Source organism: Mytilus californianus, unplaced genomic scaffold (genome assembly GCF_021869535.1).
Source record: "Mytilus californianus isolate M0D057914Y unplaced genomic scaffold, xbMytCali1.0.p SCAF_61, whole genome shotgun sequence".
Taxonomy (NCBI): domain Eukaryota; kingdom Metazoa; phylum Mollusca; class Bivalvia; order Mytilida; family Mytilidae; genus Mytilus; species Mytilus californianus.
The window spans coordinates 389,238-409,926 of NW_026262714.1; the positions used below are offsets into that span (position 1 = coordinate 389,238).

The 20,689-nt window shown below is 31.6% G+C and overlaps 1 protein-coding gene across 1 annotated transcript; it reads right to left on the reverse strand.

The window, feature by feature from the left end:
- Positions 1-369: 369 nt before the first annotated feature.
- Positions 370-3,279, reverse strand: LOC127707270 (uncharacterized). Its single transcript, XM_052211808.1, has 3 exons — positions 3,129-3,279; positions 2,104-2,217; positions 370-399 (listed from the first exon to the last, which is right to left on the reverse strand). Exons 1-3 carry the CDS (start codon positions 3,267-3,269, stop codon positions 370-372), a joined length of 285 nt encoding a protein of 94 aa, XP_052067768.1. The 5' UTR covers positions 3,270-3,279.
- Between the last annotated feature and the right edge of the window lie 17,410 nt (positions 3,280-20,689).

A 20,689-nucleotide genomic window follows, 5' to 3' on the forward strand; every position in this document is an offset into this window, starting at 1 on the left:
CCGCTTGAGTAGAAGGAAAGCAAGAGCTTACAGGAGAGCAAAAACCACACATTTATTAGAATGTATTATATACATAATAGATATTAGCAGATGGTTGGTATAATGGCAAAAGATACTGTCAAATCATATTCCATCATGTTTGTGTACGACATATGGAAATAATTACTTCATTGTTAGTTTTTCAATTAGACATACTGCTACAAGTATACATAACGAAATAGAATATCCTTACTAGGTTAGAATTGTAAATGTTTGTAAATCTACTAAGTTATTTATTAGACATAAGTTCATACTGAGTAATCATGTCAGTTGAATTCGAAGAAATGTCACAAAAATGTACACAGCATTATCATTTTTTGGTTCGTGATATCACAATTGTTTATCCATTCTGGACGCTTTCTGAAAAAAAAATGAAGGAAATAAATCAATTAAATTTTTATCTTTTAAGCTCTAAATTTGGTTTTCGATGATTCTATTATAAGCTCAAAGTCATAAAGAATAGAATAATCTGAATTCAGACACATTTTATATATATTTTTTTGGCTTATCTTTTTTTTTCGGATTTTTTTTAAACATCTTTAAAACCAGGTTTAATCCACCACTTTCTACATAAGGAAATGCCTTTACAAAGTCCGGAATATGACAGTTGTTTTCCATTCGCTAGATGTGTTTGGGCTTTTGATTTTGCCATTTTATAGAGGACTTTCCGTTTTGAATTTCCCTTGGAGTTCAGTATTTTTTTTTTTATGTTCTTATTCGTTATATGAAGCCATTCTTTGATTTTTATATACATTCCACTGTTGACAACAGCAGACATGAATCAAATATGAATCCATATTAGGTAATACATGTAAAAGAGGCGAAAAATACCAAAGGGACATTCAAAAGTCGAAAATAAACTGACAACGCCATGGCAAAAAAAAAAGAAAAAGATTAAAAGAGAAACAACAGTTGTACACAAAACACAACATAGAAAACTAATGACTGAGCAACACGAACCGCACTAAAAAACTGGGAGTGATCGCTGATGCCCTGGAAGAGTAAGCAGTATTATATTTACAGCTTGCATAAAAGAGAAAAACCATTAAAACTTAAAACTGGAAGTTTTAAGTAGCAAAAAGTAAAATAACAAAAATACCGAACTCCAAGGAAAATTCAACACGGAAAGTTCCTTATCAAATGGCAAAATCAAAAACTCAAACACGCCAAAGGAACGGAAAACAACTGTCATATTCCTGACTTGGTACAGACATTTCCTTATGTAGAAAAAGGTGAATTAAACCTTGTTTTATAGCTAGCAGAACCTCTCACTTGTATGACAGTCATACACAATTCCATTATATTGACAACAACTTGTGAGCAAAACAAACAGACACAATAGATAAAATGTCAAAAATTGGGATACGGCAGTCAGTATCCAGTAATTTCGTACCATAACCATTTCGTACCATTGTCATTTCGTACCCAAAATTACCATTTCGTACCATGAATTTGCCATTTCGTACCATGAACATAAACCATTTAACATTGTGTTATAATCTTAATCACTATAAACACAAACAACTATATCATATGTATGGTGGTCGGATGCGGCCATTTCGCCTTTTCGCGTTTTCGCGTTTTCTCCTTTCACTTTGCAAACGCGAAATCGAGAAATCGAGAAATCGGGAAATCGAGAAATCGAGAAATCGAGTAAGCGAAATCGAGAAATCGGAAAATCAAGAAATCGGAAAATCAAGAAATCGAGAAATCGAGAAAGCAAAAACGCGAAATCGAGAAATCTATTTTTTCGCCTTCACGTTTCTCGTTTTCGCTTTCTTGATTTCTCGATTTTTCGATTTCTCGATTTCCCGATTTCCCGATTTCTCGATTTCTCTATATCCCGATTTCCCGATTTCTCGATTTCTCGATTTCGCGTGAAAGTGAAAGGAGAAAACGCGAAAGCGCGAAATGGCCGCATCCGGCCACCATATTTATGGGCTATTTTCTGTGTTTCATAACCACATTCGACATAGTTCTAACAACTTGATCAAATATTTACTTCCATAAAAACTATAATACAAACTTGAATAACTTCCATCATGACATATATTTACATATTACCTTTTCACCTATCATGCATTTCAAACAACAAGATTTATTTTCTGTAATAACATATCCTTGACGAGAGTATAAATTCAGTGCTCGATTTGTTGATACCACCAATAGGTACATAGTCTGAAATTAAAAAAAAAAATTAAACATCGGACAGCGAGATAGGACTAATTTCCCCTTTATTACCACCACAACAAGGCTATCTTCATTCTCACAATATGTACTTAGTAGCACAGCTTTATATGTGTACTTTTGTGCTTCTAACACTAGCATTGGTTATTTTCCTTAAAACTGATGACCAGATTATAAACGCCTGAAGTTCTTTGTCAAATGGAATATAAACTTGTCTATAGTTTGGTAAATTTAAAATAGGTTGACTTAATCAATTGGAAAGACACTGTCTTGTCTATTATTGAAAACAATTTGTCCAGATGTTGTCTTTTTCTTTTGTTACTGGTATTAAACTGATGATAGTAACGTAGACCCCTAAAAACGATTGAACTTTTTTTCTTGTTTTTTTTTTTTTTTTTTGGTCAATCAAAGAATAAGCCAGGCTATTTGTTAATACATTTAATGCTAGCATAATACCAATCATCACAGTTTTATGTCTAAGACTTCACGTTAAGCTCACTTGAACCCAAAATGTCAAGTGAGCTATTTTCGTAACTTGTCGTCCTTCGTCCGTCGTCAATGTCCGTCGTCTGTTAACTTTTACAAAAATATTCTTCTCCGAAAGTACTAAGCCAATTGAAACCAAACATGGCCACAATCATCATCGTCTAGTTTTAAAAATGTGTCCGATGATCCCGCTTGCCAACCAACATGATCGACATAACAAAACATTGAACATAATGGTTAAATGCAAAGTTTAATTATCAAAAGTCAATATTGTCGAAATCGTCAGACGACTCCTAATAGGAATTTTTGTCTTTAAATTATATCTTTTACTATTTATTTCATTTTTGCCTATTTGATAATACATATAGAAATCATAAAAAGAATGAACCGTTTTAAGTAACTTTCATAGTACTTACTTTACAATTTTGCTTTCTTGCATCTGTTTCAACAACGTCCATGAGTACTTTGCCAATTCCTTTCCCTCTAAATTTGTCATCGACACATATAGCTTCAATATAGCAATAACCGACAGGAACATTCTTCTCTACTGTTGCCATATCTAAGCATAGCAACCTACATACACATAATGGAAAAGATAATATTATTCAGATGAGAAAATTGTAAGAGATCGTATGTATACGACGAAACACGTTTTATACGTTTCCTTTTAGAACTTATACATATATACACCAAATAACGTCAATACGAAGGCCATACAGAAATGTGCGTCATTCCGTGCTTCAGCAATCAAACTTTTTTTTTGTTCGTTATCACTGTACGTATTTTATATGATTGTTGGTACTGTACATTGGTATATTTTGGTGACTTACAAATCGAGAAGGTTTTTTGTTCTGGATGACTGACTTTAAATTGACGGATTTTGAAACAAAAACATATTTCTAGTGATCAGTATTTGTCATTCCAGTTGACTGACTTTTCCCATTAAATAAAAAACATTATGGAAGTTCTCAGTTTAATTATAAAGTAATGAGATGTGGTATGATGGACAAGGAGACAACACTTTCCTCCAGAGTCCAAATGACATGGATTCAGGCAACAACAGGTGACTGTACGGCCTTCATCAATGAGCAAAACCAATACAGTATAGTCAGCAATAAAAGATAGTGACATGACATGATAAAAAGTGAAAAAAATCCAACTAAACAGCTAACGGCCTGAAACTAACGACATTCGCCGTATTACAGACAGGTTCATACATAATAGGGCGGGGTTTGACATGTAAGTGAGCGTTCTAAGCTTTGACACAAGACAGTTTAAAATCAGTTTAGGGTATAAGCCACAATCTAAAGTTAACCAATGAACATAATATTGTCAGTGTAAGTCTAAGGTACACCTAGCCTTTCTTTAAATTTCCCAGAATGTAAATTCAATAATTAGGCTGCAGGCGTGGCCTTTACTTCAATATTAACCACTCTATATCCTTTTTTCTCCGATGTATCAAGGCATGTCAAAGATTTTTGTGTCGTTTTACTATAAACATGTGCACATGTGTCGTTTTACTATATACCTGTGCACATGTGTTGTTTTACAATATACATGACTTTTGTGCACATGTGTTGTTTTACTATATTCAATGACTTTTGTGCACATGTGTTGTTTTACTATATACATGTGCACATCTGTTGTTTTACTATATACATGGACACACTACAATTTTCTTGATGAACATTGCCAACAACAGTTACTTCTCGTTGTTTTAAGTTGTTGCGATACTTTTTTTCCAAAGCTATACATGCATATATACAGCCATGTATGTATATCATGTTTCTGAAAATTATTACACAAAATTAATGTGTTTGTAACTTCAATATTGTCGAAACTAAAGTTACGCTTATAACTGTCACTAGTCAGAGTCTCATTGATATATACCCCATGCACATCGCCTTCCATATTGGAGGGTCTAGATTGGGGGGGTCCTTCAATTCTTCATTCTCTAAATTTTTAAAGCCATTTTTCTATATTCTTTTATAAATTTTGCCTGTTAATCTCTATTCTTTTTATTTTAGCAACCCAATATTCTCTATTCTTTATCTTTTGGCCTAATTTTTCTCTTTTTATATTTTTTTGCCTTTTATTCTGCACTTTTTGTCCATTATTCTCTATTCTGTAAACCCAATCCAGACCCTCATATTTGTACTTGGTCTTGTACTTACCCAAACAAATCACAGCAATCAAAATATGGAACTATATCATTTGCCCTTTCACTGTAAAATATCATGATTGTAGTAAAAGAACGTGTACGTAACGGTAGTCATGGATATATGTAAATACATTGCCATCGGTCAGTGAGAAATATATACTATTAAATTTGGAGACCAAAATTGTTTAGCCGGTTTGTCTCCGAGCCGACGATCGTCTGAAGTATTATATAATAATAAATTGTTAATGTATGCTTTAATTAGCGTAGCTTTATTAATTAAACCCTAAATAAAGTTCCGTAGCTGGTTCCTTACCGTCTACGTTTTGTTAGTAGGCGGAAATGGGACGATCGTCTGAAGTATTATATAATAATAAATAGTTAGTGTATGTAATGTACTTTATAACTTCATATATTAATTGCTTTAATTAGCGTAGCTTAATTAATTTAACCCCAAAAAAAGTTCCGTAGCTGGTTCCATACCGACTACGTTTTGTAAGCAGGCGGGAATGATTTGTATTCAATTTGTCTTGAATTTATGACAACTCGGCCCACGGCCAACTCGCCAAACTCAAACACTCTCACTAATTATTACAACTTGCATCACTTTATCAAACTCGCACCATTCAAAAAAAAAAAAAAAAAAAAAAGAAGAAATATAACAAACTCGAAGATATGTGTTTAATCATTAGATTGTTTGTTTTCTTTTCTTAGTAAATTCCTCCTTTCTCGGAGCACCCTTGTCACACAAAGACAGAACTCGGACCACTTGAAAAAAAATACTACAAACGAGCACCTCTGAAAAATGTTTTAATCATCAGTGTTCTAGGTTGTCTTATTTTTCTCTGAGTTATTTCCTCCGTTCTAGGAGCACCTGTGTAACACCGAGACAGAAGCTACTAATTGGACATTCAAACTCCTATGGACGAAGAACTGACAAACTAATCAAAACTATCAACATAATGCACCAGTGCATAAAAATAGTTTGAGAAACATGAACCCAAGCTGTGTATCACCACAAACATTTCAAGTAGTCTTCAACCCGGGATTTTTCTAGTATGTAATAAATTTGTCGGGAAGGGGTACGGGATATAGTATTGTTGCACTCAGTCGTATCTCTAGCCGGGGTTCTTGGCTCGTTGTTCGACATGCGCAATATCTATTAAAGCAATAAAAGGCCCCGACAATAATACAAACGCCAAAACAACGGCCACACTTAAGTAAGAAGCAATTTAAACGTAAAACAAATATGTTAGACAGCAACAAACAACAAGCACTGAAATACAGGACCTTGACTTTAGACAGGAAAACATGCGGAATGTGTCGGGTTTTAACGAGTTTGTGAGAGCTAAGCCCTCTCGTACACGGGGATTGTGGTTAACAACACAACATAAAACAAAGTTGAAAAAGGTTTGACTCATCAGATCGACAAAAAGCGCAAGAAACAACTAACAAATGGACTTAAGACCCAAAGTACCCGTCTTAGAATATTGCAGTTACTAGAAGCTAGTTAAAAGCCAATCACAACTAGTAAATAAATCATGTTGCCCAGACATAAAACTTCTTTTTAATTTTTGGAAGTGCAGTTAGACCCCCCCCCCCCCCCCTCCTTCCAAAATTTGAATCTAAAACAACAACTAATGGAATATTTCCGCCTTCTGGGCGCTCGTCAATACCGCATTAAAACTTGTATCGTGTAACATGGTTTCCGTCTAAAGTAAGTATAAATACAGAGCCAATGTTTTTTGTTGTTTTTTTGTTGTTTTTTTGTTGTTGTTTTTTGGGGGGGGACGGGGGGTGTATGTGGCGAGGGGGGAATGCTTATGACGTTCGACAACAATTGTTATACCAAATCTTTTATAAATAAACAATATTTGACTGCATACAAAAACGTATTTACATAAATTTAACTCAATGTTGATGTTTACCTTTCAGATAACAAAATCGTACTAATTAGCAGTTTTACAGTCTGAGATATACGCTACTCGTAAATCTAAACCACAAAGCAATAGAATTGATGTCTTAATTAGGGATCGTTTGGAAAGATAAACAAATATTTCAGGTATAACATGCATGTAACATGTACGTACATAATCGATTTGAATGGTATCAGTTTGAAAAAAAAAGATCGGATATTGAGTAATAGCTAATGCAGATGTTATTTGTTTTTATTTGTTTTTCACTAATATAAAACTTATTGTATGCATACATGTATTATAAAACATTTCGCATTAAATTTTACAAACCTAAAGAAATATACTAGTGCGGTGACACACATGCAAAAAGTCGTCTAAATATTGAGTTTAAACACCCAAAATAACACACGGCTAGAACGTATATTATTTTAACATACATATGTCTACTTTAGTAAAGATATAGACATAAACTTTATTTGCTTGTCGCTATATGTACACATTTGTATTTGATTGTGGGATAAACTTGTTAAAGGCTATTCCTGATAAAAATATCTAGGAGAAGGTATATAAAATTATTAAGTTATTGATGATAAAAAATGAAATTATAAAACTTTAAATTTAACACGGAAATTGATCACTCCTTTCACGGTCATTAATCTTTAATTAGCACTCAAGTAATATTTAAATTTATTGTTTTATTGCTATTATATATAATGTTTTCCAGTTTATTGTTGTGATGTATAAGCAAATATGTATTTATATGTTTATTTTTTAGTATTTTCGCCTTTTCGTGTAAAAGAAAACGGTCGTTTTATTTAAAAGCAAAATCAACGACGGATATTTTGAGTGAATTCCGCGTTGATCCGTCTAGCCCACTGAACACTAGCGCTATTTAGCTTCGTTTTTTAAGGGCGACCTCTTCGACAAATCTATCGTTAAACTTTCTATCAAGATGACCGAATATGTAAAAGTCAACCATTACATCAGATCTTAAGATATTCCAAGTTTCCAAGTAATCGAACTGGTTTTTTTTTCTCCCCCAAATTGATTTTTTTTTATCTGGCAACGAAAATAAGCAATCATTACTTCATGATCTTTAGAATTTTATTATATATTAAAACCAAAAAAAAACTATTGCACTATAAGATATCAAAGAATTTACTCTATCTGAATGTTTAACTATCTCAAATTGTAGAACGTATTTATGCAAGGTGTCATTGCCTGTATGACAAAAGCCATGAACGGGGGGCACATATGATTCTGCACATTATCCATGTCGATAGACAGTTTTGAAATTTTTACTATTACAGATAGAACTGGTGGAGACTGGTCTCATTGGCATTCATAGCATATCTCCAAATTTTCATTTTTATAACAAAAGATATCTCGACACGGACGTTTTAATTCTTTGTTTTAATTTTTCTTTATTCCTGAAAATTAAAGATGATCTGTTGTTTTTAACAGTAACTATTACTTTCACCAAGTACATAAGACGTTACAAACTCGAACATAAGCTAGGTTAATATTTGTTCCCCTAGTAAGTTAATGCATTTGACTAGCACATACAATTGCATGATATGACTTCTCACAGAAAATTAACATGACGTCTTCCAAAGTTCTTAAACAGATGACAGATTGGGAAACAGTGATATTGATGAATATCTTTAATTTGCAAGAACGCTAGTCGCAATGTTGTATGATCAAAAAAGTAAACTAAACAGCGTGTAAAGTAGTCCTTAATATATGGCGTATAAAACTTGCCACTTACTAAGACACGTCTCTGGCCAATTCACTTCCTGGTTCACGTTAGGCACCATTAACCTCAAGCAATTTCACCTAAAACCATTGTCTATGTAAACCACCTCGGAGTACGTGATCTCCGCTAAATGTTGGAAGGATTGAAGCCATTATTATATTTGAGGGTTCCAATGTTTTGTATTTTTTACAAGTACTTCACAAAGTAAGTCTCAATCATGCGTCCTCGCTTTGCTTTGCTTGAAAGCGAAGCGTAGATAACTAATATGTATTTTAATCTGATTAATAATGTCTGTAATTAGTACAAAATTATAATTTACCTATTAAGAATAGAGACAAATTGTGTACGGTTCATGATGTTGGCAGCGGGACTATTTAGTTTTCCGTTCAATTGCATGTTTTACAGGTTGAGGTTTATGCATACGTAACCCCCTCCACCCCCAAACTACTACCACCACCACCACCACCACCAACACCACACACACACACACACACACACACACACATGGTATGCCTGTACTAGGGTCTCTGAGGAGTAGGGAGTTCGTGGTCAATGGTGTTGTATCTCCGAATTCTCTATACTGTTGGTACATGTACTTAATATTTTCGTTTTAATGTATTATTGTTATACTGAAAAGGGTTCGTTTGCTTTGAGCAGAATCCGGCATGCACAGAATTTTGTTCGTGCCATGTAAGTGAAATATGTTGTAACTTGAAAACAAGTCTTGTAATGAATGACAGAAATGACAATGATGGAGTATGTAAAGACCTGTGAACCTTCGAAAATCTGTAGTATGCTGCAAAAAGAAAGGGATAGGGCTCTTATATAAGCAATGCAAGTAAATATGACTACCTAAAAGACAATTCATTTAACTAACCAATTGGAAACAGTTTTATGGATAAAGCCAAACAAATTCCTGGTGTAAACAAATCTAAAAAAATCAGTAAAATGCCATATTTAAAGGGCTTGACCGTTAAATCGCGTTACATTGTATCACAGGAAGGCATATCAATTTTAACATGTTTAACAGCTATAACACTCCTCATAATATTCTGAATGCACAGTCTGCTTGAAAGTAACTGAATATATCTAAGGTCAGATTGCTGAGTTTATTGTACGCATAATTAATGTAAATAATTATTTTATTAATTTTTCAGTTTGCAACAGATTATTGATTGATTAATTAATCGGTCACATTGATAATTTATACATTAGTGGACAATTTACTTAAGCAAGGATTTGTATATAGTATACAAATCCTTGACTAAAGTTATTACAATACGAGCGAATTTATTCGATTGTATAATAAATGTTTGATTCACATAGTATTTAATTTCAGTTATATTAATATTTTTGTATCTTTATCGAGGCCCTCAGGTATCAAATAATGAAAACTGGATTCCAGGTATTCCTATTCAATTTACATTTTGTAATGCAGATTATAATGGTACTGTTCCATTATCAGATATGTTAATTACATAATATATAAGTAACACATAGCTGAGAGGGTGATAGAGCAGATTGTTACTTCGAGAAAACATTGTCAACTGAGGCGAAGCCAAGGTGGACAATGTCTTTTCGAGGGGTAACAATCTGCTCTATCACCCTCTCAGATATGTGTTATTTGATTTATTATACTGAATGTTTTGTTATTATTGTCTATTAAATTTCAAATTCAGGTAATAAGCTATGACGTCTTGTACATGACAACCATCCGTATTTAATAAAGCGCACACTTGATCAAGCGTCTAAGGGTAATAGAGTATTTACAATAGGATAGAGTAAATTGTCTCCCATGTATTAACCAATCAATATCTGGCATTTTTACATGAAGTATAATAATAGTTATTGAAAAACGGGTCATTATCGTGATATATGGACTACCCAAAGGACCGTGGTACATGTATTGACTAAGACAGCGATAATGACTGAGCCGTAGGCGAGGTCATTATCGCTGTCGCAGTCAATGCCACTGTCCTACCGGCAGTCCATGTATCATGATAATGACCCGTTCTTCAATAACTATAATGTTTATTTCATTGAGGAACCATGTTTTTAAAAATTCTCATAAATTCAAATTGTTCAAAACAAACTCGAGTTATTGTACGATTTCTATAGGAAAAAGTGAAGATCAGTCATAGTGATAACAATAAGTCACTACCATTCATTTAAATAAAGTTTTCTATGATTTTATAATTTTATAATTAACAAAAACATATGGTTAACAATTCAACAACTTCAATATAAAATTAAAATCAGGAAAATGTTTTATTAAAGGGACATCTCTCTAAACAGAGAAACCATGCCCCACTGGTCATTAACATGTAAAAGTCTGTTAACGACCGGTTTCCGGTCAGTTTTTTGTTGTTGTTAAAGACCGATAGAAATCATTACTGAAGAATAAAGAATGTCATGTGGCCCTTTGTTATCCAATAAGAGAAGCTAATTCTTAACCGATATGAAATAACTATAATTATTATATTTAATAATGGGGTTGCCTTGTGAGACATTAACACAATCAAATGCAATTAATTATGGTACCATTTATTGTTCCTCAGCGTGTTTAGGACAGCAGTAAATCGCAAATTATATTTCAAAGTTTAGCCTTAGTTAAAAGAAATTAGTTGATAAAACTTTTGAAATGGCAGCTACAGTGATGTCTTTATAACCGATTGTTTTTCGGTCAGCCAAATTGCGTTGCATACATGTATATATTAATATTTATTTCAAATCATATTTATATTTTTATATTTATTTATATTACATAATATTTGTTCATTTATTGGAAGGTTCATGATGCCTGAATAGAAAATGCGTTGAAAGAGGTGTTATATGTGGGGTTAAGAAAACTGTTTTAGCCACCCGTAATGTCAAAATAGCTATTCATCTGCAACAGAAACTGAAAATTTGTTATTCAACAATACATAGACAGGATTATTTCAGTGATCAGCAGGACCATCTATATGTATGTCCGTCGGAGAAGCGACAGTATGCCTTATCTAAATACATTAATGAAACAAGTACATTTTTTATTCTTTGATTTTAATGTAGCTTATTCAGTACATGACATTTTTAGCTTTAACAATGATTTGAGTAGTAACATTTCGAGCATAATATGGAAAACAATTCTAAATGGCGAATACTATATTGATCCGGATTGTTTTTACTATCAAAGACCATACCACGAACAAGAATAAGAATAAGATTGATTTATTTATTGGTTTCTTATCTATATATGTCATCCAGATTAAGATTAACAGAAAACATTTCAACATTGATTTATTTTATAATCACACTGAGGAGGTATATTCCCGCAAGTCATTTTATATTCAAAGCCTTTTTAGTATGTGTACACGAAATAATTTATACAATTATTCTAATGGTATCATTCTCACCACAAGTATACCTAAATTTGATTTTATTTTCATCTGTAATCTTTACAAAAGAGAGAACTATTTCATTAATTTCAGAAACTAATTCTGCCCTATTTGTGCGAAGTATATACATGTACATGTTGTATATAAAATTGCGGTTTTTATCCAACGCAATCATAGGTTTGAACGTTGTTTTCAATTTAGACTTGTTTATATTTTTTCGTTTGGGCTTGTATTATATTTGCCTTCGGGTTTATATGATCCGTTCATCCTATTTTGACTCTTTCAAAATTCAAGAGTCTATCCTAAATTGAGGTAAATTATATGGCCTTCCAAATACTGTTTCGATTCCTAACATCACTGAAGAGACATTAATTGTCGAAATCCGGATATGGTGTACAAATTTTTACACCTCATGTTTGCGGTATACCATCTTTTCCGCAAGTTTATTGTTTTCTGTTTGGTAATAATTTAATAATAAGATCTGTTTTGTTACATCTTGTGATCCGTTTATTTGGCAATCGCCAATGGCAGTCAGCAGGGTTTAAGAACATCAGTTGTTCGACCTGCTAGTCAAATGCGTTTTGTTAAAATATACTTTTTCACTCATTTGGTCTTTTGAAAAATGTTGTTTGTGCTGTATTTAGACCCCTCTGCCAAGAAATTTGTTTTGCATGCACACGTATAATAATTGCGGTTTTTATCCAACGCAATCATAGGTTTGAACGTTGTTTTCAATTTAGACTTGTTTATATATATATATATATATAGTTTTGCATGCACACGCATAAAAATTGCGGTTTTTATCCAACGCAATCATAGGTTTGAACGTTGTTTTCAATTTAGACTTTTTTATATATATATAATTATATAAATGGTATCTCGCAGCTATACACAAATTCATCACCGGTAGATATCAATGATATCAGCAAGTAAACTGATGCATTTTTATATTAGATATTTACCTAACAACCAATTTGAATTAGGCAAGAAAGCTCATCCAGTATATGAGCAAATAAGACTTGGAGCTAGCAAGGTTCATGTCATAAGTTGGAAACGAACAGTTTCAATCAAAGAAAGCAATTTTACAGTCTTGTAATTGGGGACCAGTTGGTTTATATCTATGGCTATTATTCATGTACCATGATCACAACAAGTCATTCATACCCTGTCTGTATCATGTATATACATAATGTGATCTATGGCTCGTGCACTAGGATAAACCGTCATTACTCACGCAGCTTTTTTGCACACGTTTTAATCGTGCCCAGAAAAATAAAATGCTACGTGTTATGGACAAGATAATCAAATGTTGATTTCCATAGTTGCTATAACTATCAAACATTTACATAAGCTGAAAATATTATTGCCATCTGTTTGTAGTTCAAGTAACGAATCTTTATTGTTTTTTTTCGGGGTTTGTTAAGACAAGCTTTATTGGATTTTGCATATAGTGGAACTAGTAGCTTTATTTATGGGTTGGTAACCGACAGAAGGCATGATCTTACTTCGCCAATAAAATATGTTTTGACTTTAATAACGTCTTCTCTCTTATAACCTTACTACTTTTGAACTGATACATCGTATACAATAGTGGCTTAAATACTTTATAAAACATTACTGGGATATTATATATAGCTTAGGACACTAATGTAAAATTTTGATATTTGTACTGCATTTGTATTTTCCTTAAAAAAAGTACGGATGGCTCGTTTTTGGGGGCAACATTAACCGGCTTTGTTTATTCTTTTGAACTATCAGCAAGTTTATTAAATGGTCACTTTGAAGTATAGAAAGGATGGAAGGTTTTTATTATTTAGAATTCATTTTTCAGAAAATGTTTGTCCAAAAAATTGCATTCAAATTCTAGAGTGAAAGACAAAAATTGCATAAATGGCAAAACAAATGATGTAGTAAGGAAAACTGTTTACAAGTATAATTATACATAATTACGCGGTAAATATTTAAGATGAAAATACTATAAATGGCAAAACAAATGATGTAGGAAAGAAAACTGGACATAGGTAGTACTTTTTTGCATCTATGTCCTTTTTTTCTTGAACGGATTGTTGCCTTTATACCACATCTCCTCATTTCTACAAAATGTGACGTATTTCAATCACGTTATTCCTTCTAGGACGATACTCTCATTATTTCGTTATTCGTATAATTCCGTTTATTTTCTACCTTGATTACTGAGTAACATGGTCGGTATCAATGCTGTAAATGCACTTTGACAGTTTCGAATGATAAAACGTAAGGCCTAGTTTACAATGGTTTAGACACTATGCTTATTGCCTCCCTTTCGTAGAAAAAAATCTTTTACATTAATTTTGTAATCAATTTTTTTTTTTTTTTTTTTACTTTTAAAACAATTATTTTACTGTTTTTCACAAATCTGAACACTTCAACGTTTAAGCGGGAAAAACACGCTCCAAATTATAAAAGACGAACAAGACAAGGCAGTTTGAACCATGTCAACAATAAGCCAATAGAATACGTTATTAAGGAAATTTATAATACTGAATATAACGATACAAAATAGCAAACAGAAGATTGAATAGTTCCATGTTTTTTTGTTTTTTTTTATGTATGATTAAAAGATAATATGTTGAATTTTCCTGAAGAAACGTAAAATAATTTTACCAAATATCTGTTTGAATGGTGCATGTTATCACTTTTGGATCAATGCGTTGATGCAGTAATTTATTTAATGTTCCTATTCTTGAAATAAGTTATTGTAAGTGAACGTTAAACAATTATTAAACATGTTGAAGGCCTGTGTGTATATTGATTATGATAGGGTTTCTTACCGGTTACACCACCAATGTATTTTTTATACTTGGAACTCATGAAAGAAACATAATTATATTATAAGGATTTGGTTTTTATTGTGGTTATTAATGGACGTTATTCACGTAAATCCCCCTCATAGGCCAATCATTTTTCTCAAAGCGTGTATCTGCACAAATGATATCGATCTAAGTAAGCATGCATTAAAGTTCCAATTTTCAGTGAAGCAATTAAATGATAGATATTTTTAAAGCATCAATATACATTTTTTGTTATTTGTATGAACGTTCTGTCATTTTTTCAAACAAAAATGTAGTTAAATGCGATACTTGAGTATCCTATTGAATGAAGCCAGAGTCCGAGATACACATTGTGTCGTCCTTCCAAAAGTCGAAATTAATACATGTAGCTATTATTCACTTTAAACTTCTTGAAATACATTTAGGATATGTACTTTGAACATTTTCAACATTCGACAAAACAAATAGGGTCGTTTCAATGAACATTAGTGGGATGAATCAATCTCGATTGTTAACAATATGTAACAAATAATAACCGTCTCTGTGTGTGTTTTTTTTAAAAATGATCAATAACTCTTACCGAGATTTTGATATCTTATTTTTGATTAAGATCAATAGATGATTTCTTAGGCAATCATGACTTTAACATCGTTGCCCGAAGTAACTTTTAGAAATTAATAATGTTATAGAACAAATACATTTGTTTGATGTCATTATATTGTAAAAAAAAAAAAAAAATGAAACGAAACGAATAATATAAAATGGAAGCGTGTTTTAAAATATTACAATATCATTTTAAAAATGCTCAGGTACTTAATTAGGTCTTTCCACTTTTCTGTTAAAAGACGTTTTGCTTTTGTTCTGATAATTAATATCATTTTTTTTTCTTTCGCCTAATGTATTTCCTGCGCAGTATTGGTAATTGGAATTATGTCACTTAGATATTTGTCATATGATATCGAACAGTTTACACGCTTTTGAAACTGACACCGCTTAACCGAACACTTTTCTTTGTAAGAGTTATCTTCCCGAACACTGTTTTTCTTGTCATGACTACTCCTTTGCAACATTTAGATAAAGCGAAAAAATTATTTTTACCAAATTGCTCGATATATCTTCAGAAAATGAAATATAATTTTGATCGAAGGGATCCAGAGACTCCATATGAGAGTTATGTTCCCTTGCGCTTTTGATATGAGTGATATGCATTTGGAACTGGTAAACCATAAGTGATAGAGACCTAAGGTCTTTTGATTAAAGGTCCTTAGTCCACAAAAAAGAAAATGAGTCCAAGTTCAAAGGTCAATTTCATGTTCTAACTTTTTGATTTTTGCTTATTTTCACTTTTTGTTTCAAAAATCGTTTAAAATATCGACAAGATATCCTTACTAAATTGTTAGTTGCGACAGGTAGTTACACATAAATTTTGGTTGATAGGATACGTTGCATTTTGATGGGAGTTTTCTCACCTCTTACATCAAAAATTACGTGTATGGTGATATAACTCATTAATCATAAATAATAAAGAGCTAGGGTCTATTAATTTGAGGTCCTTGCTTTTAAACTTTGAAATTAAGAGTCAAGGCCAAAAATTAATTTATCGTTCTAGATTTTGATTTTTGCTGTAACTTCTTATTGGTAAAGTCATAGGGTCTTTTACATTTGGTTGCAGACTATTTTAAACTATTTTAAGATATACCCGAGACCGTCTTAAGACGTGATTTTTCATCTCCTTATTTCTTGATACAACGGATTTTTAAGAACTTAAAATACTTTCTAAAACATTACTGGGATATTATATATTGCCTTAAACCCTTAAAGGACATGTCTAAGTTATTTTGATAAAACAAATGGTCCAGATTATTATTTCAATATTATCATTAAAAGATGAAAAAATATCTAAAAATAATAAGATGTCTAAAAATAAATATGTGTCGTATGAATCCAAAATGAAACAACAAATTACTATGTCATTTTTCCTTAATAACTTCAGACACTAATGTAAAGTTTTGATATTTGTAATGCATCTGAATCCCCAAAACAAAAGTACGGATGACTCGTTTTTGGGGCAAAATCAATGGTTTTTTTTAAAATTCTTTTTCTATACTATCAGCAAGTTTATTAAATGATCACTTTGAAGTAAAGAAAGGACGGAAGGTTTTCATTATTTAGAATTAATTTTTCAGAAAATGTTTGTCCCAAATATTGCAATCCCATTCTAGAGTGAACGAAAAAAAAATTAGTAAATAATCTCTAGATTCTAGTTTGCTTAGTTTTGGGTATTTTTAGGGGAACGCGGGGAAGGATGAAGAAAGAATCACATCAGATATGCTATGGTATATATATGTTATATATTTTATACCTATGCTTTAATTTCAACATATTTCAATTCATTAAAAAGAACTTGATAGAAAAAAATACATGTAAATATACGTTTTTACGATGACCAACTTGCTGACATCTACACCTTTTGATCTCAAATGTTTATTGTCTCATTGGCAATTATACTGCATCTTCTCATTCTCTTATTCTTATATACACACAAGACGTGGAATCCTGTTTGTCTTCTTTTCGTAAATGTATTCTTTTCTGAATACTAATTTATATGTGATTTAGGCCAACATTTAAAATGAACTATATCACTGGCCATGTTTATTGAAGTAATTTTTTAATAACCACTCATAACAGGTCAGTTAATAATAGCAGCAGTAAAAAAATATATAGTATAGAATAGATCAGCCTTCAAACAAAACCGTTAGGGAATAGAACAGGGCATTAACATATCTATATAAACAATATATGTTCAGATAATTTAAACACATAATTTACAATTATATACATGATTACGCGGTAAATATTTAAGAAGAAAATACCGTAAATGGCAAAACAAATGAATTAGTATGGAAAACTAGACATAAGTAGTAATGTTTCATATCTTTGTCCTTTTTTTTCTTAAACGGATATTTGTTTTTATACCACATCTCCTCATTTATACGGAAGGTAACGCGTTTCAATAACTTTTATCCTTCTAGGACGATACTCTTATTCTTTCGTTAGTCGTACGATTCTATTTATTTTCTATCTTGACTTTATTTAGAAAACATGATTGGTACCAATGCTGTAAATGCACTTGGACAGTTTCAAATGATAAAAAGTAAGGTCTTGTTTAGTGTCTATAGACTGACACTATTCTTATTGCCACCCTTACGTAGAAATTTTTTTTTTACATCTTTTTCAAATTATTCTTTTTTTTTTGTTTTTACTTTTAAAACAATTCTATAACTGTTTTACACAAATTTGAATCCTTCAACGTTTTAGCGAGAGAAAAAAACCGCTACAAACTACAAAAGACGTACAGGACAAGGCAGTTTGAACCATATCAATAATAAGCCAATAGAATATGTTATTAAGGAAATTAATAAAGCTGAATTTAACGATACAAAATCGCAATCAGAAGATTGAATAGTTCCTTGTTTTTTTCATGTATGATTAAAAGATGATATGTTAAGTTTTCCTGAAGAAACATAAAGCATCAATACACATTATTTTTTTATTTGTATGAACGTTCTGTCATTTTTCAAACAAAAATGTAGTAAAATGCGATACTTGAGTATCCTATTGAATGAAGCCAGAGTCCGAGATACACATTGTATCCTCCTTCCAAAAGTCGAAGTTAAAACATGTAGGTATAATTACTTTAAACTTCTTGAAATACATTTAGGATATGTACTTTGAACATTTTCAACATTCGACAAAACAAATAGGGTTGTTACAATGATCATACTCCCTCTCGATTGTTAATAATATGTAACAGATAATCTCTGTTTGTGTGTTTTTAAATCCCCAATGACTATTACTGAGATTGTGATACCTTATTTTTGATTAAGATGAATAGATGATTTGTTGGGCAAACGTGACTTTAACATCGTTGCCCGAAGTAACTTTTAGAAATTAATAATGTTATAGAACATTCTGTTAAAAGACGTTTTGCTTTTGTTCTGATTATTAATGTTTTTTTTATTTTTCTTCTGCCTAATATATTTCCAGCGCAGTATTGGTATTTCGAATTAAGTCGTTTAGATATTTGGCATATGATATTGAACAGTTTATACGCTTTTGAAACTGAAAAAAATGAAGAATAATTTTGATCGAAGGGATCCACAAACTCCATATGAGAGTAATTCCCCCTTGTGCAGTTGATATGAGTGATATGAATTTGTAACTGGTAAACCATAAGTGATAGAGACATATGGTTTTTTGATATAAGGTCCTTGGTCCACAAAAAAGAAAATGAGGTCAAGTTCAAATGTCAAAGTCATGTTCTAAATTTTGATTTTTTGTTTATTATTACTTTTCTTTAAGATATCGACAACATTTTTTATTGAATTGTTAGTTGCGACATGTCGTAACATATACATTTTGGTACAAAGTGTGCGTCGCCATTTGATGGGAGTTTCATCTCCTCTTATTTTAAAAATTACGTGTATGGTGAAATTACTCATTAACCATAAATACAAAGACCTAGGGTCTTTTTTATTTGACGTCCTTGCTTTTAAACCTTGAAATTGGGGTCAAGGTCAACGTTTAATTTTACGTTCTAGATTTTGACTTTTGCTGTAACTTTTTATTGGTACATTATAACGTTATATGGTCTTTTACATTTGGTTGCAGACTCATGACATTGAAAGAGGTTAACCGGAAATGACGTTTTGTAACTGGATGTTTACATTTTTACATTAATTTCATGTAAAAGTTACTAGAATGTTATATTTTTTGGAATTAGTGTGAAGTAAGGTTTAAAAGTGTAAACCGGAAGTTATTACTTATCTCCATTAGTTATAGCAAAAATATATAGAAACCTTTATATATTTTTCGAATCAGGGTAAATCAAGTTATTTTATGACACCAGAATTGACATTATAAACTGAAAGTGAATATCTGCGATAAAAATATGTGCATTTGCAAAGGAAAGACCTTCAATTCTTCTCTAAACAATCGGTTTTTAATGTAATCTAAAATACGTTAGGGCGCGTTTCAGGTCAATGACTTACCGTCGTTTAGGAAGGCAATGAGTGCAAAGAGAACACGCATACGCTTAATAGTACTATTAAGATAATTGTAATAGCAAATATTTTACCGCAAAATATCCTGAAAAAAGAGACACGGCAGTATAAAACTTATATAGATGGATATATACCGTTGCACATGGATTTCAACTAAATAGCTATCTCCATTTCTATCAAAAGTGGCCAAATAACACTACTACTCAAACGATGAATTAAGGATGTCTTTGATGCAAAATGTTGAAGAAAATCATTTAGACAGCATAAGAAAGAATAGTCAAGTGTGTCATTAATCTACAACGGTACGTACGAAATTAATACTTTGCAAATATTGCTAAACAAAATCTAACTCTTTATTTATTTTATTATTTAGTATTTTATTTGGGCTATTTAAGTTATCACAAAAACTGATAAATAAACTAAACAATTTTTACTATGTATATATCAATTCGAAGTATTTAAAAGATAGTTAAATGAATTATAACATATCAGTTCTAACTCAAATATGAAGCTTTTTAATGGCGATAATTGAATGAACATAAAAAAGGAAATACCTTATAGCCAGTTTAGAGCAATAACAATTAATTCTTTTTGCATATACATTTTCTTTTTATTCAGCAGAGTTACCCTTTTTATTTGTAGGAAGTGACAAACACCACTCATCATCCTATGTTTACTTCATATCAAATCTATTCCTCTGAAACATAGGTGTTGAAGATCAACTTTATTACCTAAAAGGCCTATATTTGTTTGTAGTTCAGAAATTTATAGTCTTAATTGACATGGCTATAAAGGATTATATAGTTATCTGTCAATTATACTACATTTTCATTCGACCAGTCTGTTTTTCTGGTGGAATGAATATATTTTGTGACCGATATCCAACATTTTGACAAA